The sequence below is a fragment of the Anopheles moucheti genome, chromosome 2, assembly GCF_943734755.1.
Source record: "Anopheles moucheti chromosome 2, idAnoMoucSN_F20_07, whole genome shotgun sequence".
Lineage (NCBI taxonomy): Eukaryota > Metazoa > Arthropoda > Insecta > Diptera > Culicidae > Anopheles > Anopheles moucheti.
Window position 1 is genome coordinate 49,688,200 of NC_069140.1, and position 26,475 is coordinate 49,714,674.

Genomic DNA, 26,475 nt, shown 5'->3' on the forward strand with positions numbered 1-26,475 from the left:
GCTCCAGGTTGTTAGCTCATTGTTGATTATTGATTAGCGAATCATTCTTGTTTGTGCGTGGTTTAGTGTTTTGCTGTTACCATCATAGACAGACCCTCCCGTGTGTTGCGCCGCGTATGTTACAAAAGCAAAACCAAACATGCAAACCAACAAAGATGCATTTAACGCTTGAATAGTTGGGCACCCTATTTACAACGGCATGCAAAAACATAAAACTGGAATACCACCGGTAAAAAGATTATAAAACAATTTATAACTATGCTGCATACCGAACGTAACAGGCAAAGGCAGTAAATCGTTCTCTACTCGGTCCCGGTTCCGAGGGGCATCGATGAGAGTGTAGGGAGTTTTGGGAAGTAAAGTGAACCACAACAACAGCAAAAAGCTAGAAAAGATGTATTTTTGAAATAATTGCTTTTGGGCGGTAAAAAAAAACGCGTGGCCCATACAAAGGATACGCGCTAAAAAGCTGGAAAGCTTTTTACTCGTACGCAATAAATAATGAATGGCAGAATATGCAATGTTAAGGTAGCCTTGATGCTGCTTTTGTTTATCGCATCCATCTCATCCACGAGCATCTAGTTACCCTAGGGGTCTCGGTACCAAGCAACAGTACGAATTCAACCGTGTACGTGTCCAACCACTCACGGGTGGTAGTAAACGTTGAACCATTTTGTAACATAAAAACGGAAAACAAACAAACAAACACTAACTGCTCACATTGATGACAGGTTGACGGTTGCTGTGTTGTAGGCGGTAGGAAAATGGTCCAACCAAACCAGACAAGAGAAACACATTTATTTTATGCAAGAAGCAAAACCAGTTCAGCAGGCCATGATACACACATGTTTAGCCTTTGCTACAGATCCGCATCTGTATCTGTATGTATGTTTCTGTGTACGTGTGTTTATGATGATGTTAAATTAGTGCGTGCGTGCGCATGTGTGTTTGTCGACAGAAAACAAGAGGCTTAGCATCCAGTGGAAAGCTGAATTCTTTGACTCGTAAACATACAAATACACACGAAAAACATAGAAATTGGCGCTAGAAGCAAATCGTGTAGCATCATTGCACATAAGATAAGTAGCATATATTTGTTTTTCATTGTGCAAAACATACACACATACAAAACAACGGAGGAGGAGGAAAGTTTAGTGAAAATTAAATGTCACTGTTTAGTGAGTGGTGAGTGTGAGTGGCAGACACAAGAAAAATCCCAAGTTAATAGTCAGAGAAACAGAGCGTTAAAATTTATTGAAAATATAAGAGAAAAAGTAAATAAAAGTATATATATATATATACATATACATACGTGAATAAATAAATATATAAAAAAAAAGTTTATGCGTGTGCCGTTTCTTGGTCAACGAAAGAATGAATTTGTTTCAATTGATCTACCTCCAAACACTCTCTCCTTGCTGACGAAGCGAAAACAACACGACCATGTGACGCAATATGCAATCAGCTGATTTCTAGGCAAACCAAAGTATTGAGTATTACGTATGAACACTTGTCTGTCCGCGATGAGCTGCGCCTTTGCCTCCTTTCACGTATACCAGGTATCAGTGGAAGATCAATCCCCTTGGTGGAGGCCCAGGGCGGAATTATAGTTGGGGCCTCTAATTTTAAAAACGATGAAGGAGGGGAGGGGGGGGGACATTTGTCCACTTTTCCTATGGAAGTCCCGGTGCAAGAGTCGGTTCCTGTCGCGCGTCGATCGATCGATCCACAAACCATCTTTCGTACGGATTGTCCTTGGACAATCGTTGCGGGCGGATCCTTCATCTCGCTCAAACTTTCCGCCCGGCTAATACGAAATTCCATACAAACCATACATACTTTGTTGTAAAGGCAAGAGTGTAATAAAAAAGCGAACAAACAAACAACTGAAAATGCTAACAGCAATGCAAATTAATTATTGTCTTTCGACCCGTAAATTCGTAAATTCGTAATTTTCGTTTCGCGATCAAGCACCATCCGAAAGTATTTTTATTGATAAAACAATATGTAAGTATAGTGGGTGTGTATTATTTGAAAAACGTGTTTTTTTTTGAACATTCTGTTTTAAGAACTCTATCCGCACCATGTCGATCGTTCCACGCACATTATGTTCGTGTCTTGCCCATTCGTTTAAATCTCCACCAGTCGTCGATGAAAAAAAGGCGTATCCGAAATTCCATAAAAACTTGCCGTCGCCGTCGGCTGATCCGAAATTCCATACAAAACCGGCTGTTTTCAGATTTCCTACACCAAGAGAGCATCCAAAACAGGAGGTAACATGTATGTCCCTGCAGCGTGCATATAGCTGAACCGCTCACGCGTGTTAACATTGCCGGTGATAGAAGAGTTTCTCTCACGTTGGCTATTATTACAGGGTTCGTGGGGACTATATTGACATGTTCAGCGTGGTGTTGTTTGGCTCGTTTTGGTATCTCATATAATTGTCTCAAATATGTCATATAATATAATATAATATAATCATTGGCAAGTTATCGCTGCCAGCAACAACATTTGACGGTCATTCGATAGCTCTACCGAATTTGTCAACGCATATAGCTTTTCCCGAACGAAGCAACACCGAGCTGGACTCGTCAATACATACCACGCGAACCCTGCATCGCACACCATCGCTCTCTGCTAGGTAAAGCATCCCCTCTCTCATTCGCATACCTCTCTTATCACGCGGGAGGCTTATCACACGGTGCTCGCATTTAGGCATCGGCAGCCGATCTCGCTCTCACCATTCGAGCGATACGATCGCCGTGTGTGGCTATGTGTAGCGTGTGTGATCTGTATCCACATTTTACTCAGGCGAGGGGAACTGTTTGCTCTTCGGTATGATCGCCTTGTGTGGTTTTGTGATGCGTGTGTATGCACAACTGAGATAATCAGCTGCGTACCGCCGTCGGCCGATACGAAACTCCATACAAAACTGGCTGTTTTCAGATTTCCTACACCAAGAGAGCATCCACGAAAGGAGATAGCATCAATCTGATCCGCACAAGGATCCGCCATGTTTGTACATGACGCTTGCTCACATTATCAGTCACTGTCATGCTATTGATCAATTAAAGATCTTCTAAGATTGGCTATTAGTTACACATACTATCAAACAAGGGAGAGCGATCGGTAGAGTAAATAGCCCAGGTACTGTGGCGAGAATCCTCCGTCTCGTTTCATCCATCCAGTTCCTACGGTGCGTCTCAAAACTGTACTGCAGGTAAGTTTTTTAATTATTAGCAGTAGGAAACGTGCAGTGCCACTATTTCCGAAGACTTTATGTATTGTTTATTGTTCGGTTACTTTCCAATATTCATATCTCTTGTCGTCATGGAATGTCCGGGGGTTTAAAAGGATTCCATGTATAAAGATATTCAATAAATATTCCACATTGTTATTTGCATAAAAATAAACCTGGGTTCAGTTTTGGTACGCACTGTGCTGTTTGGAAGAACGGAAAGAGATGCAAGATCAGTCGACGGATCAAGCGCTATGATCACTGGAGGGAAGGGTACAGCTAAATGAAATGCTACCACGTGGTACGGAAATTTGTGCTACCGCTTCGTTGATCATGCTCTCTTGGTGTTGAAAACCAAAAATTCCATCGTTTCTGAGCGTTTTTGACGGACGGATCGGCGCAAAATACGAAAGAGATGCAGGATCCGTTTTGCCTTTTCCCCCTGCACTCTAATGCGTTTGATAGGAATGAAAGGAATGTTGTTTTATAAACCTTAATTCTCACATTCTGGTCATCAAAGAAATTGAATTTAAGGGTGTATATGGGTATGTGCCTTGCCTTGTTATCACTGACAACTATGAAAGTAAATAAACGTGAACATGGTTTGTTGCTGCATGCTATTCTGTGCCAGTGCCAATCTTCTTATCCAAATTGCTGAGCACATTTGGATTGGGTAACATTACCAACCGGTTTGCTGCGCGTACGACGTGTTTACCGGATGCTGTGGAACCGAAATAATGCGCCCCATTGCCCACAAGGTAGGATGCATGTTGCCTTGTTTGACGATCACCAGTTGGTTTTCTTTCAAGGATACTGATCGACCATTGCAATACTTGTCTCGCGCTTGCAATTGCTGTGAACCGTGACTCCTTTCATGCTTTCAGTTCGAATGTAGCAGCAAGCACCATACGCCACTCTTGATGCAACTGCGAAAATGTGCATCTGCAGATTTGTAGCCGAGTTCGCTCTCCCAGTCCCATGCCTTTCCATCCTTCATAAGCGACCATAGTTGCTGCATGCAATAGTTTAGCGACGATTATCGTTGGACCCAGCAAGCCGAGAGGGTCGAAGATCTTGGCTATATATGACAAAACTATCCGCTTTATCAATACAAACCGTAGCAGATCTGCAACTACATTTATCCAATTTTCCTATGATAGTCCCGGTGCAAGAGTCGGTTTCTGTCCGGCGTCGATCGATTGATCCACAAACCATCTTTCGTACGGATTGTCCTTGGACCATCATTGCGGGCAGAGATACATGAGGGCACAGTATCAAAACTCAATGGTCATTGTTCGTGCTTTGGGCGAACCAGATCTGTTCATCACCGTGACGACTTGTAATCCGAGTAGCCCGGAAATAACACGAACCCTCCTACCGGGGCAATCTTGCTAACAGGAATACGTAGTCCAGTACGTTTTGCAATACGGAATGTAATAAAATAAATTAATAAAACCCGGATTATCACTACTGCTCCTTAGGCTTGTACTAAAAGGACACACTGTGTTTAGTGCGGGTTCGGTTACAACAAATGAAGGTCAACACAGTGCTTAACAGGTTTAAACAGCTCTTGTAGTTTTGTTTTTTGTTTTTATTTCCTCTTATTTATTCATTACTTTCGTCCTACACGCGTCGGGTATGCGGGAGAGTACGGGAAATTTTAGACGGGCGGTGATCTTCATTATATCTAACGTGATTTTTTTTTGTTTCATTTTATTTTTGTGAGATTGTTTGTGAACGATGTGACGATGTGGGGTGTGTGTGTGTTGATTTGTTTATTTTTTTGTTTTGCCTGGCACACCTACGATCCTCCCCTGACTCATTATCGTTTCCTTCCCGACCGTTTGCATGTATTTTTCCTTCCTTTCAACGCGTTGTTACTATCCCGATTTCTACGGTGATGTGGTTTTTAGTGAGTTTTGTGCAGAGGTGTAACATTTTTCCTGCCTTTTTCGTGCGTAGGACATACTTGCAGAAATTTGGAACATACACACCAACCGACACACGTGCGCGGAGTTTAAGAGTGATCAATGGTGCACGACGCCTGGTGCATACTTTTTGATTTGTTTGAAATTAATGAAAATCGGTTGCAGAGTGTTTTGACACACTTCACATTTTTTCAAATTCAAGTGTTGATCAATCCTATCTGTTTTCGGTTTGTAGTTTTGCACATGAGTCAATTGTGGATTAAATATATTAATTTAATTGAAATGAGTTTGGGCATCCTTTGGGTCCATGAATCGGGGGAAAAACATGTTTACAGTATTTTTGTTGCTTTATAAATTTTTAGTTTTTGTTGTGTAATTGCTGAGTAATTTTTTAGCGTGTTTGTGTGTGTAGTATGTAGTATGCCTCCGCGGGATGGTTTCGTAAATCTATTTATTAGCGTTTTATCTCGGACATGAAACATTTATAAAATGTGTGCTTTATAATAAATAAAATTCGGAATAAAAAATCGACACACAAAAAATGGGAAACAAAAGTCCGAGTCCGGAAAGTATAGAAAATTTACTTCACTGTCGGCGAGTCCCCGAAAAAGGAAGAGCAGTGTTGAGAGATATTGTACGCAATTATTATGTGTCGTTTAGAAATGGGGATAAGACGAATCAGAATTAGAACCAAGATGTACTTTCCGATGTGCGTGAAACAGTGTGGAATTTGGACCTAAGCAAATGGTTCGCTTGAATTAAAATAAACCTCACTCACACTCGCCGCATTGTTCACGTTTTCTTCGTATGCGCTTAACGTAACGTGACCATAACAGAACAAGGCCAGCTTGTTTGTTTGTTTGTTTGTTTGTTTGATGGTACTGCAATTATAGTTTCTGATGTCTCTTACTTCCGTTGCAACAGTACTTGCAAACACTTTGGAGCACTACAATATATATATATATATGAATATTTATGTATAAATTTAAACGTCATCATCTCCTCACACAACATTCGCACGATCGCCTAATATTCACTGGTACATCCATTGGGTTCTCTTGCACGGAAAGTGTTGAAAGTGTGTCTGTCTTATTGGCTAAACTTATTCATTACTGTATTTTTTTTCCATTCCCTGTCCCTCGCTTAATTCCATGCTGGAAAAATTCGAGAAATACTATCAGATACGCTTGTATGATGCTACTTATTCAACTATCCACATCGATCTTCTACACACGCGCTACACACAGCAGCACACACCCGGTTCACAGTGTTCCGCAGATCAATCCCATAAGGGGACCATTAAAGAAAGAAAACAATTAATCGAAAACGTACCGACATACGCGTCCAGCAAAACAAAGTACTAAGTGTTTTTTTTTGTTGTTTGTTTTTGTTTCGAAATTCCATTGCGAGGGTTACGATCAGGTGTGGTGTTGTGTTATCTTCTTGTTCCGTTCAACCATTTGAGATTGTTCCCGGGAATCTGAAATTCAACACATTATGCCGATTAGTCGATCGATCCAGTCAAATTGCATTAGACACATGATTCAACTTCGCCCAGCACTAAACGGACGATGTCGCCCGTTATGCGCTGTTCGGTTCTGTTCAACGCTTTTTTTTTTGTTTTGGTTCTCATGAATAAACCCAACTGGTCCATTGTACAAACCTATTAATAAACGAAGAACGATGAGATATTACTCATTCTCTACCTTTCTTTGCACGTGTCTGACTGATGGTATTAAGCTAATGACTCTTTCGTCTCTTCTATTTCCTTTCTTCGCCCTTCGTTTGGTTACTGTTTCGCCATGGACGCGCTACGAGATACAAGGAACACACCAGAAATATAATCACAGTGCAGCCATCAATAAATATCAGTAGCGTGCAGCAACAGCATCAGAGACGGTGGTATCGGTTTTGCTGTTTGCCTCTGTTTGCTCCGAAAAAAGAGCAACAGTGTGGTGTAGCGATTAAACGTAAACTGTATGCTAAAACGGACAAAAACAGCTCGCCGCACCTTCGTACGATGCAAGCAACGCTAACGTAGCTGTATAGCAGTGTATAATATCCTAATATAGTACCCACGGTATCTCTCGATTGTGGTATGATTTCTTTACTACTTCTTAAGCTTAATAAATGCCCCTTTTGCGTATGGATGTGTGCCTTAGATTAGTGTGAAGCGAAACGTAATTATCTTAACATGTAAACGATCCTTTTTCACTTTGCAAATCCGTTCCATTTTAGTAAGCTAGACCATTCCGCGCATGAAAAATAGATTTGCCAACAAACCGTTCGTTACGCTGTGATCCGCAAAACCGAGTTATGGATAATATTCCCAAAAGGTTGGTTAAGCAACCATCCATTGATTCGCTTCGCTTCGGGCGAATTGTACCGTTCAACATTAATAACCGGATGGCGCATGGTTCGAAAATGGTTGTGCACAGCACATACACAAAATATAATCGTACGTAAACAACAACAATACACACACGCACACTCATACTGCTCCAATCCGTGGGACAGCCGGAAATGAAAATTACATTTCCCGCACCCACACATACACAGGAGCACACGCAAACCGTATAAGTAATCGACAAAATGGTAAGGTTATTATCAAAAGTTACTCATAGCTTTAAAATGTGGTAAATTATCTACAAAAATAGTTTTAGTATTGTGTTTTGCGTGTGTGTGAGTTCTGACTGTGTGTCTAGATTTGCACATGTGTGCCTAAACCGTTACGGACAGAAACATCTACCATAGAGTAATATATTAGTTTCTTTTGGTTCCTGGACCACGCACGGTTCACCATTTACCTGCTGCTGAATCAATTCTTCCCTCGTTCCCAAAATACATGCTGTCTCCCGTGTCCCTTCTGCTATGCTCTCTACGGTTATTGTATTATAGTTTCGAGTGTTCTAAATTGTCTAACATTCAATTTCGTGCCATTTTACTCAGTTCAACCAATCCAATCCCGTTTACGGTAGGATATCAGTTTCATAAGCTTTAGCTAAACACCGTGTCACAATCAAACTTTGGTTTGCGAGTGCGTACGTGTCACATATCGTATAAAACATTAATGCATTCCAACCCATACGTATACGAGCTGGAAAGTGTAGTCGATTGGACAAATGTGTTCATGATACAAAAAAATGGTAAACAATATTGTTAACAGACACTGTGCGGCGATACATAACTTAAAACATAACTAATACTTCCATGTCACACTTATTCGATACGCTAGTCTCGAGTAGTGTCAGTAGTTTAACAAAACCTGTTACAAGTGAACCTGTTTGAGAAGTGCACATAAACATGGTCAGGATGTAAGTTACTTGCTTTAGCTCATCTTGTTATTGATATAGTCCAGTTATTGCACATTTTAGCTTGAGAGTAACAAAAACAAACGATTGTTTCATGTTTGTGAGAATCGGGTTCTCCTCCGGGTCAAGCAACGAGACTGTTTAAATGTGTATGTAAATATTTCGAATCGAGAAGGAACAATTAAGTAAGTGTTCGATTAAACAGTACGAAGCAATGTTAACATTGCATGTGTTACTTATGCTAACAAGTTGCATTAATTGTCATACCGGACCAATAATTCGCGCACGATTGTGCACAACCTCCTGGAACAATCTCTTTGGCTTAATAGCTGTGCAGGTTTTTTAGAATTTAGCGTTTCTTGCCACGGCAACCATCCAACCTACTACGCCGTTTTGATTGGGACAGGCGGTGTTGTGACGGTGGTAGCACTGAGAACTGTGGCCGCATGCTCGACAATACTGGACCGCCCATTCGACACTAGCTCGACCGGTGAAGCACCACGAACAATAACGTCCGTTGATGGTGCGCTAGCCGAAAGGGCGGCCAGAAAACCACTGCTACTGTGATGGTGATGATGGGAACCGCCGTTGTGATTGATGTCACCGTCACTTCCAAGATGCCGGGCCCCGGGTTCACCCGTATTGCTGAGACAATTTTTTATAATACGGTTCTTTTCGTTGAATATCGTCGAATGACGACCGGTTGTGTTCGCATGCGATCCTCCCCCCGGACCATTCGGGTTAACGTTCACCTTGTCACGGACGATCGAACCACACGATTGCGCTTTGTATAGACGGCCTCGCTGGAACAGACCGGACAATGGAACGTAAATTTTCTTGTGCACCTACAATGAACAAAACCAAGAGAAGACATATTACACAAACATTGAATCTAGTTTTTGAGATACCGATTTGACAGTTTGCTTACCTGAAAATAGCGACCAAGAATTTTTATTTTCTTCGTGTTGCCACTTTTACCACTTTCCGCCGATGCATTTAGCGCTTTAGCCAACTCCACCACAATCTCAATGTCATCGCCGGATCCGGTAGAGGGCGGATCCGCCATCGCATTGGCCGCACTTACAGGAGTTGCCGCTGCCGGTTGCTTCTTGAACGTATGGAATATTCTCGCACTAAGTCCTTTCGGTTTGGACGACCCATGATGATGATGTTGCTGCCGCGACGATGTTCCCTTGGTACACTGTGCCTTTTTCGTACTGCTCGGTGTACTGGCCTCCCTATTCACAACAGTCTCCGGTTCGGCTTCGCATGTTCGGTCTGATAACGAAATATCACATATGCCATCTGGTTGGTCCTTACATTCTCCATTCGTCAAGGGATCTGCTGGTTTCGCGACGGCACCATTTGACGTAACCATTGTTACCAAAGGTGCGTCCACGACTGTACTACTGGCTACCTGCTGTATCAGCGAATGGCTACCACCTCCCACCTCCGATTCCTGCACCTCCGTAATACGATTGAGTGACTGACTTTCGCGTAATCGTGTTTCGACTGGCCGTCTTCGGCCACGATGCCGTCGGAAGTCAACCTGTTGTGACGTTTTCTGTCGGCTGTTTGTCCCGTGTTTGTCCTCAGTCGATGAAGTCTGCGCTCCGGTACCACCTCTACTTCCGCTACCACCACCAGCCGTTCCACCGTTACTAGTGCTGCCATTGGTGGCTCCCGATATACCTTTTATTTGTGGTTTTCCCGCACCACCTCCTGCCACATTGCTGCCTTGATCTTGGGAATCGCTCGAGTCGTCATGCGAATCCCTACGCTGTGACAGCGGCTTAATGGTAGCGTCCACAATTTTGTGTGCACGCTTCTTACGATTTTCCGAATCATCGTCTGACGCGTCAGAGCTGCTACAGGACGCCGTGCGTGATTTGTTAAATTTACTTCGTCGATGCACCGAACCCGTGGCACTAACACTACCGCCCACGCCGGCACTATTTCCATTACCGGTCGGTTGACTCTGTTGGCGAGCCGCCACAAACTGGCTGCGTATGACGGGTCGCGGTGTGGTACTAGTACTGTCCGAACTGCCAACATCTGTGCCTTCTTCGAATATTTCATTCAGGCAGTTCGTTGTCGAGGTGAGGATCGCGTTCGACCTCGTGGGCGACGGCATTGTCTTATACTTTGGTATTGTGGAAGAGGTAACGATGTTGAGCGTCGGAATCGGTATCGTTATCGTCGAGCTGTCAGTGATTATCTTCGTCGTTACGAGTTCTCCTGCACCACCGCTAGCAATACCTCGCATACATTGATCAAACGATCCCGACCTAACGCCAACGCCGTCCGTAATTTTTACCAATGTTGGTTTCAGTATCGACGACTTCTTCGAATCGATACTACCACCGACATGTCGCTTCAACTCCGGCATAGGTTTCCGTTGCAGTCCACCGCCGGCAATCCCTAGACGATCTTTCGTGCTACTGTTCTCACTCGTCACAAGCGTAACATTGCCGATGCCTCCGAGTAGAGGCGAAATTTGTGGATTTTGCAACACCGATCCACGCTGATGATCACCATCAACGCCACAATCCACTTGATCGGCACCGATCGTATGGGGTGATTTCGCGTGATCGTCTCCGACGCCAATTCGACCATGCTGGTGCTGCTCCGACTGTTGATATTTTTTCGCTTCGAGCTTCAAACGCTCTGATTCCGCTATTCGATCCTGCACCGTTACGTTAATTCGACCTTCCGATCGCGAACCTCTCCTGTTCAGAGGTGTTGACAGTTCCTCATGGCCTGCACAATGAACGTCATCCTCGTCGTCTTCCTCCTCCTGCACGATACTACACTTTCGGCTTCGACCAGTCTGCAAACATTGCACAGGAATAATTAATTAATAATGCACTAGAAAAATCATGCACTGTTGTTAACTTACCTGGCCTGCGTCTGTGCCCGGTGTCCTGGGAACGCTTAAATGCATGCCCAGTCGCGTTGATAATAGTCCATCATGTGAATCCTCATCGTCGTTTGCTTCGTTTTTCTTATAATTTTGAAGCAACCTGTAAATTAAAACCGACATCAACACACGTTCCGTTCGATCAGTCCAGTTTGAAACATCTCATATAAAAGCAAATCCTTTCCGGATAAAGATTAGCAAAATATGTAAACGTAATCTCGCACACCTATTTTCATTCGCTTACATTATTTAAGTTTTATTAGTTGCTTTCCACTACAACACGACATACACCAATACAAATTCAGACACCGTGCAGCAGGGCAGCAAAATTTTCGTTTTGCTCTGCTTGAATCAGCTAAACAGGGTACAACAAACAACACTCATTGTATGTTAAAAGGAATTCAACTTAAAGCTCCCTCAATAATGACAATCAAATTCTAATCCTAACAAACTTCACCAAACTACATGCCCCACACTTATCCCTCTTGCAAACGTGCTTTAAACGTGCATTCCCAGCACTGTTAGATTCCTGAAAAATAATGTTAAAAGTTTAAAGAAAACACCTCGTTAGTGATTTATTCAGAGCGGCGGTCACGATCGGTTATGAATTTCGATATGGCAATAGCTCCGATATAATGCATCCGTGTCCATGCGTTTTAATGATCGATGATCTAACGCTTACAATGTAGAGCAACGAACGGCCAAGCATCCAAAATGACACTTTATGATACATTTATAAAATGTGTTTAAAATATTTTCAACCTCGTTTTTTATCAATTTAATACTGATAATTTTGGTACTGGCAAGTATTTGGCCTGGCCGTAATAATGAAAAATGCTGAAAAAATGAACCCCGGAATGCACTCATATGAAATGCAAAATACTATTTTTATAGAATGCTTTCTAATAGCTTCGAAGCTTTATTTGTTTTTTTAAAATCAATTTATCATCTAAATTATTCCCATCCTCTAATGTCAGCGTAATGATGGACTAGAAACTAATGTTTAGCATATAGTTGGTTAAATTCAAATCCTTTACATTCTCTAATCCATTTCAACCTATTTAAAACAATTAAACACATAGCACTGTTAAATGCAAAATCATAACAAAACCAAAAACAGGTTAACTCAGTAATGTAAAAAAGGCTAGTTAAAAACTCTGATTCCAAAAACATATTTTCAAACTATTAATATTGAATTGAATTAGTATAGCGTTAGACCAATTTAACACCAAGCATCGTTAATAAACCATATGAATGAAACAAAAAATACAATACACAATACATTAATACAACAAAATCATGTGCAATAAATGAAGCGATATGGAATTTTACCAAATTGTACAAACAGTATCAAATACACGCACTATGAATGGATTATGTATTGATACAGTATTCGTTTTAAAACATTGCATGAGTGGGAAACAAACAAAGAAAAACAACGTACCGTGCTGTGTTCGAAACCGGCAACGTAAGCTCCGGTTTCCGTTTCTGGGCCTCTTCCTGCCGGTGAGCACGCAGTTTCCGCTCCGCCAGCAAAAAGTATGTCGCCGTTATGTGATTGTACTCGTTACGATCTAAAGCCCTGTTTTCGATGGAAATGCAAAAGGCTATCGTTTAAAACCGCCGCAATTCGATCAGATTAGGCGAAAGCTCTACTCACTCTAAAATTTCCTCTTTGGTTGCAATTTTGCCGTTGATCATCTTCTGAATGATCAGCGTATGATCCTCCTCGCTCACTTGCTCCCGGCTGACCAAGGGTAAATTTTCCGGCGTTTCTTCACAGCTACCCTCCATCAGCCATTCGTCTACGGCGATCTGTTGCAGCGTGGCACGTTTCTCCGGTTCCCGCACAAGCATCTTGCTGATGAGACTGAAAGCATACATGCAACATGAGAAAGAGTTCGCATCAGTATGCAAATGGCACCGGCCATCATTACGACGGGAGTTGTGTAAATTGATCGCATGCAATACGTACTTCCGGCAACCATCCGACACGTGAGCAGGCATGGTGTATTTGCAATCCATGATCATGGTCAGCGTTTCCGAATCGTTCGCTTCTTGAAACGGCGGATGCCCACAAACCAGCATGAACAGTATCACACCCAATGACCACACATCTAAAAAGCAAACAATAGGAAATTTACGCTAGAAATCGCACCGAACCAACGCGTGGTATGGGAAACAGCTTCAACCTACCAACTGCCGGTGCGTCATATGAATCGCCGAGTAAGATTTCCGGTGCCGAGTATGCTAAACTTCCACAGGAGGTCTCCAGTTTCTGGCCCGGACAGAACTTATTACTAAAACCAAAATCAGTTAGCTTGACAACGCCCAGCTTTTCAAAGAACACCACATTCTCAGGTTTCAGATCTCTGTCCGCCCGAAGAGAAAGAAAGGAAAGAGATAGAATCGTCAACGTTCGCTGTAGTGCATTCCGGAGCCAAGAAACGAACCTGTGCACCACATGCAACTGATGACAGTAGGAGATGGCTCGCACAATCTGTCGGAAGTATTCACGGGCGACGTTCTCCGACAAACCCTTCTCATGGCGCATAATGTAATCGTACAGATCGCCGCCATCCCCCAGCTCCAGTATGAGGTACAGTTTCGTCTGCGTGTCTATAACCTCATACAGTCGCACCACATTTGGATGTTGAACCAGTTTCATGCACCTACGGTGGTAAAAAGCAAAACAAAACAAAAACAAGAACGTTCAATGGTAGAAACTGCCCCGTCAACGCTTCTAAGCATCCACACTTACCGCACTTCCTGGAACAGATGGGCACGCGAGATGTCGTCCAGTTTCGTCTTTTCAATTACCTTCACCGCTACCTTCTCGCCGGTAAACACGTGACGGGCAAGCTTCACCACAGCAAAATGGCCCGAACCGAGCGTTTCCTCCAGATCGTATAAGCCCGCTATTTTGCCATCGTAAACGCCCGCTCGGTTGGCCGCCGAAAGGCCACCAAACGTACGCTGCATCGTAGGGCTGAGTTATCGTCCCGTATGTTGTTGTTGAAGCAGAAGTACTAGCGAAAACGCGTTATATAGATTCCGTCCACCTTTGTGGCGTGATGTTTCCTCCGTAGCGGCATCCGATATTTGCCAATGGTGAAATACAGCGCGTCATTTACTGTGAATTAAAATGGAGAACATAAAACAACTTATTATTTCCAACGAACTTATTAAGTTCAACGTTACTAAATAGCATAATTCGTTCGATCGTTTAGAAAGCGTTAAATGTTGTAAACCTACAAATTAGGGTACCTATCCTCTGGCAAATCTCCACGCTTGCACCCATGAACGAGGCCAGTATATCGGTTTGCCACCCCACTCCAAGCCACGTGAGCGTGATAGAACAGAAAACAATCGCCACACGCCACGTGGCGGAAGTTCACACTACTGAAAAGGCTTCCTTCGCGAACCGGCAAACTAACCGGAAAGCAAGGCACGGCAGGCCCGGGGTCCGACGTCATGCGATCCGATCAAACGGTGTGAAATTTCCGCCTCAAATGGGATTACTGCTCGAGAACCTGAGGCGCAAAATTGATGATTTGTATCCCAAGAACTGCTGGAAACACAGTTGCACATCGGTGTAGTATTTCACCATCCTACCAGAAGCCGCCAAGAAGCCGTCCCTGTTACAATGTTTCTAGAACGCCGTGTGCGGAGTGACTCGTGTTGCAAGTTGTTTTACCAGAGCGACATTTAAAGTTTGCTTTAAAAAATACATAAATTTTTTGACAAAACATGTTAGAAGCACATGTGGCACGACAAACCATGCTACATGCCCGTTGTCTGTGTGTCCGCAGAAGTAAAATGGCTGGTACGACGAATAGTAGCCGGGCACGTTTGTGAATTACGCAAACCTTTTATAGGTAGACAGGTTCAGACCGGCCCCCTTTAGCTTACAAGTCTTCGATACCATATCGGTCCAACAAATGCAACCTACGGAATAAACAGCGGCCACGAGCATCATACCGCGGATCGTACACGAGACACACGAGATCTTTACCGAGCAAAACTGGTCGCCGACGCTGGACGGCAAAACTTGATAGGCATAATTTTGAGAAAACACGTTGTAGGTAGCAAGCACCCCACTACCAAGATGCTGGACACACCTAACAGGCATCTGCAAAAACCTACCGATTTGATCCCACTCGATCGCCTATCGCACTTTTAAAGACTGGCTTCTTAAGTCTGTTCTTACGGTCCATGGTTTACGGTCCAGAACTATATTCTCTTTATGAGAACTGTTGGGCACCTTTTGTCCATCTTCTCACTGTCATATGCTACAACAAAGTAGCCGATGATCTTGTACTACCGGTTGGAGGAGACATGTTTCTGCCTCACCAATCACTATTCACTTTTCACACATTCTCACAACTGTTGTATGGTGAGAGGGAATTCTAATTTAACGTACCCAAAAAAAAAAAAAGGCGAGACGGACATTACATAACCTCCACCTTTAGCGTCGTCTCAATCAATGCAACTCACCCCAAAACCTTCCGATCTGGTGACGGATGTCGAATCTTTGTTTGGCAGCACCATCAGAATTACACATTTGCCAAAAAGTCGATCCCACGGTACCCAAATACCCCGTGTGGTATCTTTCGCACCGTGAGGCGCTCCTATTCAGTACAGCTGACTTAAGGTCGGCACAAACCACACACGTTTGATGTTCTTGCTACTCAAATGCTGCTAACACCCCCAACAACGAAAGAAAAAAACCCCCAAATGCGATGCGGCCAACTAAAAGGATCGCGGCCTCGAAAACCGGCAACCGTCTCCCAATGTCGTCTCGGATCGGTCGGTCAGTGTCGGTCCAACGTATGTGGAGCAAAACCACGACGATACCGTCACATCGCCACCGCCATCTTGACCTCTCGGTCCCGTTGGTTGACAGACGCGCGACGGTTTGGTTAAAGCACGGCTGAGAACGTGGGCAAAGCGTAGCGTAGGAGGGAGACAGAACGACGGTTTTCCGAAGGACGCGGTGGGTGTATGGGCCCCGGTTGGGCCCCCGGGGGAAGTGGCCGTTGTATAATAATAAAATGACGGTTGACGAAGTAACGCAACCGAAAGCCGGAATCCCGGTGCGTTTACCGCCCCAAGAGACAAATACTTACACACCCGTTGTGTTTTATGTTGTCCCCGGGAGGATCGTTCTCGATCCACATGGATCGAGGAAATGAAATGTCGTGTGTGTTTACTATATTATGAAATGAACTGATTTAAGGAATTTTCCATCCCGTAAGGTAATCGAAATCATTCCTGTAAATTACTACGACGTTTGTAAAAACGTCGTAGTAATTTACAGGAATGATTTCGAAGCTGTTATATAATGTTATGGCTATTTAAAGAAAATAATCAGAAACTTCGAATCTATCACAAACACAAAAGCTGTTCTTTCGCTTTTTTTATTTCCATCTTGCTCACTATTTACCTACAATGAGTGTAGATGATCTTTTAATTCTGCACCAAACACGATCACGATTTGACGACACAACACACGCTGCAACAACAAAGAGGAAAAATAACGACACACGGCACGGAACTACTGAATGAAAATAGCACTCATTCGAGGATTTTCATTCGCATTTTCCAACCACAACAAAACCGTCCGTTTCCGTCCGTCCCTTACCTAATGACTTCTTCTCGGTTCATGGACGCTGCCATGCCAACAACCGAACGATGCACTGTTCACACACACGCACAGTGATGGTGGCGTAAATATTGGCCGAAAAGAAAAATAAATTGGAAGCTATCTTACGTAGCAAACCGACGGAGGGTGTGTGTTGAGGTTAATTTTGGCAACAAAATGTTTTTGTTTGTCCATTTTAAATTTAACTTCATCATGCCGATACGAACAGCACGCGGTTTTTCTTTTTTTCGAACTTCGGACAAACACTTGCGGCGGCGGCCGGGGTGAATTGTATTGGAACCGGAAAGGGTGTTGGAAACGGAGCCATGTCCACCCACGGGGCTTCAGTGAACCGGGGCCGGGGACAGCGACGAAATCTGCGGTACTTCGGTACCAATTTGCCATTTTACGCGGCGCATCATGAAAGCTCCTCGCATCCATCAAACCCTGATGGGATATGGATCCGTTCTAGAGCTAAAAATACATTCCTTTACTGTAAACGGTTCCGCTTGGTGCCTTTTCTTGTGCTCGTTATGCGAACTATATGCTTTATATACTGGCAGCAACACTGTACTGTCACGCGCTTTCATTCGACTATGGCCCCCCTCACGACAGACATTGACCTTCAGCAGCCGGTCAGGCTTAGCCGTCCGATAAGAGCCACAATTCGTAGCAATGACCGAATGAAGCCGGAAAGCCACACATCCCCCCGAACGGTGTACATGACCCTACGGTTTAATTTGTATCACTACGGTACGGCATTTTTTTATCACTCCCGTGTCGGTGTCCGCCAATGAACACAAGTTCCATGCTTCCGGAAAAGCTGAAGAAGATCCTACGCACGCTTTATCAACTCACCATGTCTCCTCCCTAACGAATCCACATACAGCAGCTGCTGACACGGTTCTTGAACTAATAAACAAACGCAGTGCGTTGCCTTGCGTTATCCGTATCTGATAAGAAATACAAGGCAAAATCTCGGCAGTGCAGTCAATGAGGTTGGGCGCGCGTCATAATCTGCACAGTAAGGTAAGTAACACTAACGGTGGCACAGTTACGGTGGTATCATATCCCTTTGCCTTCACACAGTAACACTCTAGCAAATAGCAAACCATTACATTAAATTATCCAAGTAAGTATCTTCATGTTTTGAATGATCTTTTTCGCTAAATTGTGCAGATGATTCCATATTCCGTTTTTGCAATTCAATAATGTGTTTTATCCGGTGGTATATTGGCAGTGGCGCCGGTCTTCACACGACAGGAACGGTCTGAAATCCCACCCGGACCAATCCTCTGTACGCTGGGTTCCAGCTACGGGTGGTAAATAAAGTCAAAGAAAGTCAGAAACGGCAGGTCTAGAGACCTCTTTAGATTGTTGTGCTGCTCTGTGTTTCACTATCAATTTCCTCGTTTATCTTAAAGGGGTGCTCCCGAAAGTATAAGCACGATTTAAAAGCTAGACAAAAAAAAACCTGTTCCCGAAACTTCATGTTTATTTGATAAATAGAATTTGTGGAGTGTGCTGTATCATTTCCCAAAAGAAAATTAATCGTATGCCAATGATCGCACTTTTGATCTGACACCGGTCTGATCAGCTGATCGGACCAGGAATTCGGCCACTTTTCGGCGCATCCATAAAGTTGGACTCCTCCCGAAACTTTTGGATGGTGATTCGTACGGCTCCGATACTCACACCTTCCTTTTTGCTAATTGACTTAGCGAAATGTTAACACTCGAGCACCATTTGTGCAGAATGCTTTTGCGCTTTTCGACGGAAATGCCTCGCATTTCAACAGACGCTATTGAAAAACATAGTTTTAATGCACTAGCTAGTAGCTCTGAATGTAAACAATCAAGCGTATCAAGAATCAGCTGTTTTACGTCAGCTGCTTATACTTTCGGGGACACCCTTTATTTGCTTGCCCGATTCAGTACGATGGACGCGTCACATCCTATCCCCCTACCTGATACTGGCTCAGACACGAACATCAAAGTTAGTCGTTGAGTATAAATATACTCCCTGAATGACCTCAGATTTGCAGACATATCCTTATTTATCGTAAAAAAACAACAATCTTGCTGATTCTAATTAATTTAAAGCCAGAATAGTATGCCAAAAAAGGAAGATAATTTATTTCACTTTCGATATGATGGTGCTTGTGCGTACAAAGCGAATAAAGAATGTAAGGTCTGCATATTCTTTACTGAAGGGGGCGCAGCAAGCAAAATTGAATTGCACACAAGACTTAAACAAGTGGAATGCGCCCATGACAAAAGAGGAAGAGAAAGGGCGAAAGATACAGTGATGCACATGTAAATAAACAAATACTGCTTAGAGTAATTTCCAATGGACATAATTTGTTCGGCCCGAGGTTGTGGCGGTTATATGTGGTAATTTGGTTTGTTTTCGTATTACCAGTATGCGCGAGTTTCCTTCAAATTAACGAGCTTTAAATATTAATATACTTTTAACGCTACTGCTACTACTGGGACCGTAGTCAACTCCCTACTATTGTATTGTGTCTAGTATGCAGTACGAACTCCTAACAGCTCTTTGAACTTCTTTCTTAGTTCTAGTATCTGTTGTCTATCAGGGACTAGTTAATACTTGCTGTTCACTTATCCTTCCAACAACTTATGTTTTATAGGATTAAACAATTCGACTGGAGTTATTGCGGCGAATGACATATAATGCATAGCTGTTCTCCTCCCCAAAGCCATTCCTCCTCTGTTGTTTTGTTTCTAGGCCTGTGTGTAATACTAGTATAACTTTCTTCGTAATACTAGATTAGGGTTTTGTTGTACAGCCCGCTGAGGCAAACAATATTTAACAAATTAGAAGTAATATGTACATTTCCAAAACAAAAACCCTAAAACGGCTCTAAGACTCTACGGCTCTAAATAGTTCTCAGGTAAACTATTATTATGCAAGGAAGAAATTCGTTTTTTTTTGTAAATTTAAGAAGATTAGAAAGGCGAAGTTATTCTAGCAAATGATTGCTTCAGTCAATGATGTGGTAAAGCTTTTAGATCTCAGAACCGAGGAGGATATCTTTCATCTCCACACAGCTTCATTAGTTTGATTAATTTAAGAGTTTAAATGATATAAAATAATTCATCACTCTAACTTACAATTATCAATGGTTAAAAAAACATACACTTAAAACAAAAAATAAAAACATTAAATTATACATCTCCCGAGGACCCCGTTTACCACAACATATTATTGAAAGTGAAACATTCCTGCTGCACGTTTGTAACCTTAAACGGAAAACTTAACCACCACAAATTTAGGTCAAAGTGCTTGACTTTCGCACTTGCTGCTGTGCCTGTGAATCGCTAAGCGCACTTTCCATGGTCGTCAAACGAAACAAAAAAAATCAAAAAGAAAAGGTACGCAATATCAACATTTGCCTCGAAATACGCGACCACCGTACCGTCAAGTGGAACACATTTCAGTCACGAAAGTGGCGCAACGTACAATAAAATTATACTAATAAAATCATAAAAACCATCCCGCAATCTGACATCCCGCTGAACCGCAAAGTTTGTGTCACAGAAAAGCGCGCCCGACTGGAGGCGGCCGACACTGAAGGCTTCTACAGTGACCGAAGGACGAAGAGAGCGTTTCGGTTCGTATGGCAAAGGAACACCAATATTTATCCTTCAGTCCTGGCGGCTGAGACCACGTTTCAGCTGACACATTTTCCGGGTCGAAATTAACACATTCCGGCACACCGGTTTTCTCCTCAACTAGACATGGGAGTTACAGCAAATTCTACGCCCTGCGATTCACTGGATAGGTTTGCCCCCGTTTGCCGAGCGACACATCAGACAGTACGCACTAAAACTAAAACCCCGCGATGCCGAACACCGCGCGGAGCGGGCGCTGAAAATTGTTTGTAAATATTATTTGATTTAATTAATTTCCCATCCCATCCCATCCCCGGCACGGCACACACGGAAATCGGCTTTAAATCTTCGCACAATCCCACTTTGCCCGAAAAGTGTGTTCACACGGCGTAAGATCAAAACAAATTCTTAAAAATAAAGATCCTTAGCCACTCGGAAAAGAGCGGTACGAATTCGGGCGTAGTATTGCCGCACGTTCCTTCTTCCAGTTCCAAGCCGCCGGGCTTGGGGTTGAAACATTAATCGCTCGCGCGCAGACCCACCAAATGTGGACTGTTTTTAGTGCAAATTTCGGAACCATCCGAATAATGCCTGTTCGACAGATTTACGTCATTCGTCAAAATACGCTCGTTTAAAAGAAGAAACCCCGAGGTGCTTTTTTGTGTTTAAATCCAATCGCTGCCGAAACGAATCGATTTTTGCATCAATTGCCGCGCGGGAGTTGTGCTAAAATACTTTAACAAAAGTATAAAAATATATTCCTAGCGGCACACGGATCGATAGAACCTGCGCGTCCTAGACGAGTGCTGTTGCGTGACCAACCGACCAAACGTGCGTCATGTTCCGTGGTTCCCGTTAATCATCAATCCGTCCTGAACCGCAGGTCTTCCCCTTTTCCGACGTCCGACAGGTCTGTTTCTTGCACTGTTTGGATGGCCCGAAGCAACCGCCTACCTAAAAGACACCCAGTAGAAGCAAAATCACAACCCAGTATCTATTTTCGACGAAGACCGTCTGTCGTCTCCGTGAAGTTCATTGATAAATACGCACGTACGGCAACGGAAGTACCAGTTTAGCGAGCCACCGTTGTTCTCGCTATTTCAGACCATTTTCTAGACAGCATTTCGTTGGATACAGCCACGTGTACGAGACGAAACGAACAGCGGACAACAAATTATTAATTTAATAAAATGGAAACAATCGCAAAACAAACAAACAAACAGTTGCAAGTTCATTGCAATAGTTCGACGCAGAAAAGAAAACCAACCATGTCCCACGCGTTTGACCTTCCTGGTGGTTACATGCACGCGAATAAACACGCCCCGGGAACGTCAGACACACACACATAGCGCTGTGGGTGTTTCACCGGACACACTGGACGCCGCCAGTCCGCATCCGCACGCAAAAGTCGGGGTCGCGAGTTGACATTTACTTCAAAATTAATAACAAAAAAAAACAGCTTTACCAGGGGGCATCCATTGTCATCGATTATTCATATAAGCCAATATTTTATGATACTATTAGTATGCTCACAAAAAGGGAAGAATAATCGACAAATAAAACCCAACGTGAGATAAAATATGGCATTAATTGATGAAAAACGTTCCAAATGCAAACGCATTGCCACCAACACACGGCGGGATGTGAAGAGTTTAGAGGTAAAAAATGAATAATGTTAAACATTGTTTTTTTTTTTGGCGAATTACTTTAAACATTCACCACGGTAAAGCGCAATATTAACGTTAGCAGCAGCAGGGAGGTAATGAACATATCTGTCTAAATGCTTCACTATAATGCCATAATTCGCAACTATCGGGGAAACGGCGGTTCCCTACCCGTAATTGACTGAAAGTCCTTCAATTTGTCGGGCGTAGCTGGTTGATGACCGGGCTGCCCCGTCGCTCAATGAAAAGTGTTTATGGCGATGCAAAAACGTGCGGATGCATTCTGCGCCTTCATACGACCGTAGATTCCTCATCTTGCTGGGCGGAACCGATGAGTCAATACCGTACAGACGATACCGGTTATTGCAAATTTGTCAGCCAAAGTATCACCGAGCTGGTAAAAAGGTGCATCTTTGAGCATTGAAGTAATATCAGTTAAGGTCTATAATAACTCTGAACGCCACTTTAATTCTTCATGTAACTGGTCTTGACACGCGCTAGGGAGAATACCCTAGCTTAATACTTATATATTTAAAAACCAAACAGAGTGCACGACATTCGATGAGCTAAATGGTCTGCTTCTGGCAGAGGGTCTTCTCGTGCACACCGCTCTCTTACACGTAAGCACACTCATATCATACACTTAGCGGGATGGAAAGCATTATTCTAAATTTGGAATCGATCGAGCAAGCTCACTTTAACAAACGAACGAACCCTCCTCCTCCCCGCCTGACGCGACGACGAAAACTCTAGAGCCATGAATTAAGCAACGTGATGAGTAAAGTCATCGGGAGGTGGTGGGTTGCATTATTTAGATCCCGATGAGAAGCAGAAGGTGGGGAAGGCATTCCCAACCTTAAAGTGGCGTCCGGAGTGAAACCGCTTCGATCGCAACGCTATCGCCACGTTAATAAGCGGAGCGCAACATGTGCATCTCGGGTGCCATGGGGCGTAACTAGTGGGACAGTCGCGTGTGCATCCCATCCTAATGCTTCACCCCCAACTTCCATCTCATGCCACCCAAAAAAAAACAAAAACGACAATCATCAGCACCCCCTCCCCGGCTGAGGCGAAATAGCGCATCAGGGCCGTTGGGGCCGGTTGCGAATGAAACAAACATTCGCGATGAGGATGGGAGGTTGATTGATTGATTGATTACTTGATTGATTGATGATGGCAGTATGGAGGGACTACTACCTTTCTTCGCTTTGCAAGTGACCGGAAGTGAATTATATCCTACCCATTGTCGGTGACGATTAGACACAAACCCGGAAGACGATGATGTTATTACTAACGGAAAGCGAATGATAAGCCAGCAAACTTATCTCCGGTGCTGTTGGCGACACGTGGCGAACCATACTTTAGCTGCCAAAAATGATGTGTGACTTATGGTTTCCCGGGGGACGGTCAGCATTTGTTTGCTGTAACACTTCACACACGAAGTCGCCCTCCTCCAGAAGACGGTTCCGATTAACCGATCGAACTTGATCTTGACAACAGTGGGACAATGATCATGGACAACAACCAAACAACGAAAAAAAATAAAAAGTCGTACGAAAAAAGAGCGAAACAGCTTTCCTTTCTTTTCTTTTGCCGGGTCTGAAATGAATCATGCGTCCCACGCCCCATCAGTAACGCAAACATAAACAACAACCGCGCGCGTATGCAAACCGACGACATCGTGATTGCGCGTGACGATTTCGATGCCGTGAGTTTCCGACTTATTGTATGATTCTTTTCTTTATCGGTCTCTAGACACCCAAACTCCCTCCTCTCTGGTGTTCAGCCGCTGGGAAGATGCTACTGTCATTCTCACTTCTTAATTTCGTACGCAGATGGGTGGAGAAATAGATTTAAAAATAAACAAACGCGCCCCCGCCGACCTCCACCATACATTGGGCTGCGGCATGCGTGTACTACCCCGAGGGCGACAGACATTCCTGCAGCGGGAAAGTGTTTCGCCAGCAGCAGCCAGTTGACCCACAGACGGTCGGCGATGCTCCATAACGCACGGGGTCAACCGATCATGTGCCGTACCGTACGGCGGAAGGAAATGCAGCCCTTTCCGTCCGCCTCCTTCCCGCCCGGTAGAACATATAACCGTTCCATGCTCCATTGCCGGAACAGACAAACAGACAACGCGCGCTTTGCGTCAATGCCAAAGTTCATGCACACCATCATACACAAGCAAAGGACGGGGAAAGATGGGTATTTATATCGGGTTTCTTTGCATCTCTTTTGAAGCGTTTACGTGCTCAAAGACGATTTGTCATCGGCTGACACGGTGATGGAGAAGAGTTCAAGGGAAAATTGCTATCAAACTTCATTTGCTGCGATGTACACTTTACAAAAAAACATTTTAAATCTCTTGAAGATGCTCATGGCACAATTTATGCCAAAGATAGTATAATAAACGTAACAAAAGCATCGCTTCCTGAATCAAGCTTAAAGGACCATTCATTAATATCATTTCAAGAAGTAGTTTGAAAAAAATCTTGGAATCAATTTAAAGAGCCAGCACTAAGCATAGCGACGTGCATCAATTACTCATCAAATCACTTCCTGATAATTATAGAAATGCTGCTCACCCACATTATGCTCCATCGATCCGAACAGTTGGTATTGATGGTCAAGATAGTGGAAGCAATGCGGATAAATTGCACATTTCCAGCATTCTGAGTACATTTTTCCCGTTGCGAACCAACTGTGGCAAATGTAGTCCTGCCATGCGCAATTTTCATTTGGTGGAACCAGCTCATAATAGCCGACATTCTGCTGGTCCCTTCGATGATGAGGCGTAACATCCATACGCTGCCCTACGTTGCGATCATGAAGGATTGCCTGACGTCGTAAAGGATCCACCTTTCACCACCAATAACAATCCGACGTAACACATCATTTTGTTTCTACTATTGAGGGCTGCTGTTCATAAGTGAATCTACGGCGTTCAATGTCACCTTCAATGGATGCAGTTTATTTAAAACTCAATGCGTCACCTTCAGATGCATTAATCGACCAAGGGAAATGGCATTTCTGAGGTACTCCTGGTATGTTCCATGTGCCTCTAGATGTCTATTCTCTAAGTTTTCTGACCCTTTCCAAACGGTTTTCCGTCTCCCAAAACGAGATTGTCACGGTAAGGTCCTGCTGACCTCTACCGACAAATTTAGCAAGGTTATGTAAAATTCCCACTAGAATACGAACAACAATTCTGACATCCTTTTTATCATATCTTATACTGAAATAATGAGACATTAAAGACATTAGAGACATAAAACATTTCCATGTTGAGAACCAAACAACATATGTAGAATACACTTTAGCTAAAAAATAATAGAATGACTTTCAGGGAAATGAGGTCAAGAAAATTATGCTCACATAAATGTTGGAGCAATGGGTGTAAATTGAAGGGATAGTTATGTCATGAGAATGTCACTGGACCGCTCAATCCCTAATGTACGATTTCACTAAGATGGTTAACGTATTTCGATTACAAGCTCATAAGAACGTAGGGATACATCAAAAGCATAGAAACACATTTACACTCTAGTAAATGAGAGCAAAACTGTTATTTTTTGGGACAAATCTGAACTAAATCTAATCCATTCACCACATCATTTCGAAACCCATGATTACTTACACAATCTCTCTTTCTTTTTGTCTTCATCCAAGTCCACAAGACTGTATTACTGTATCTGTAATGAAAAGGAAATAACAAAAAATGCTATGAAATATCGAGTTCCTAAAAAAATTATAATAGTTAAATTGAAATATTTAAACACCATCCAAGCTTAAACTCCCGGTAGCTATAGGAATGTGTCCAATCAACATCGAAACCACTCGTAGACGCATTTCGCTCATCAGACTCCACCAGTTGGTGAAAACTTTAAATTAAAAGATCCACTTTACTTACTCCACCAGAACGATCCACGTAATCGCTTGAATTCTCAATTCCCGTGCGGTACAGCATCGATATTCCTGATATATGCCTCTCTCTCTGTCTCTCTCTTATGATTGTTTGCATATTTTACCAAATCATTAAGTATTTACGATACGTGCAAAAGTTTTTAAGGCTCTCAACTAATTGAAGGAATGGACATAACGATATTTCATTCCTATTGTTGTAATCGTCTGT

At 43.2% G+C, this 26,475-nt stretch overlaps 1 protein-coding gene across 1 annotated transcript; it reads right to left on the reverse strand.

The window, feature by feature from the left end:
- Positions 1 to 7,970: 7,970 nt before the first annotated feature.
- Positions 7,971 to 26,005, reverse strand: LOC128300303 (serine/threonine-protein kinase par-1). Its single transcript, XM_053036358.1, has 10 exons — positions 25,981 to 26,005; positions 14,159 to 14,530; positions 13,851 to 14,069; positions 13,594 to 13,769; positions 13,373 to 13,514; positions 13,058 to 13,267; positions 12,842 to 12,979; positions 11,377 to 11,500; positions 9,406 to 11,307; positions 7,971 to 9,322 (listed from the first exon to the last, which is right to left on the reverse strand). The coding sequence occupies exons 2-10, from the start codon at positions 14,377 to 14,379 to the stop codon at positions 8,861 to 8,863; spliced, it is 3,594 nt and encodes a 1,197-aa protein (XP_052892318.1). The 5' UTR covers positions 14,380 to 14,530; positions 25,981 to 26,005; the 3' UTR covers positions 7,971 to 8,860.
- Positions 26,006 to 26,475: the final 470 nt, after the last annotated feature.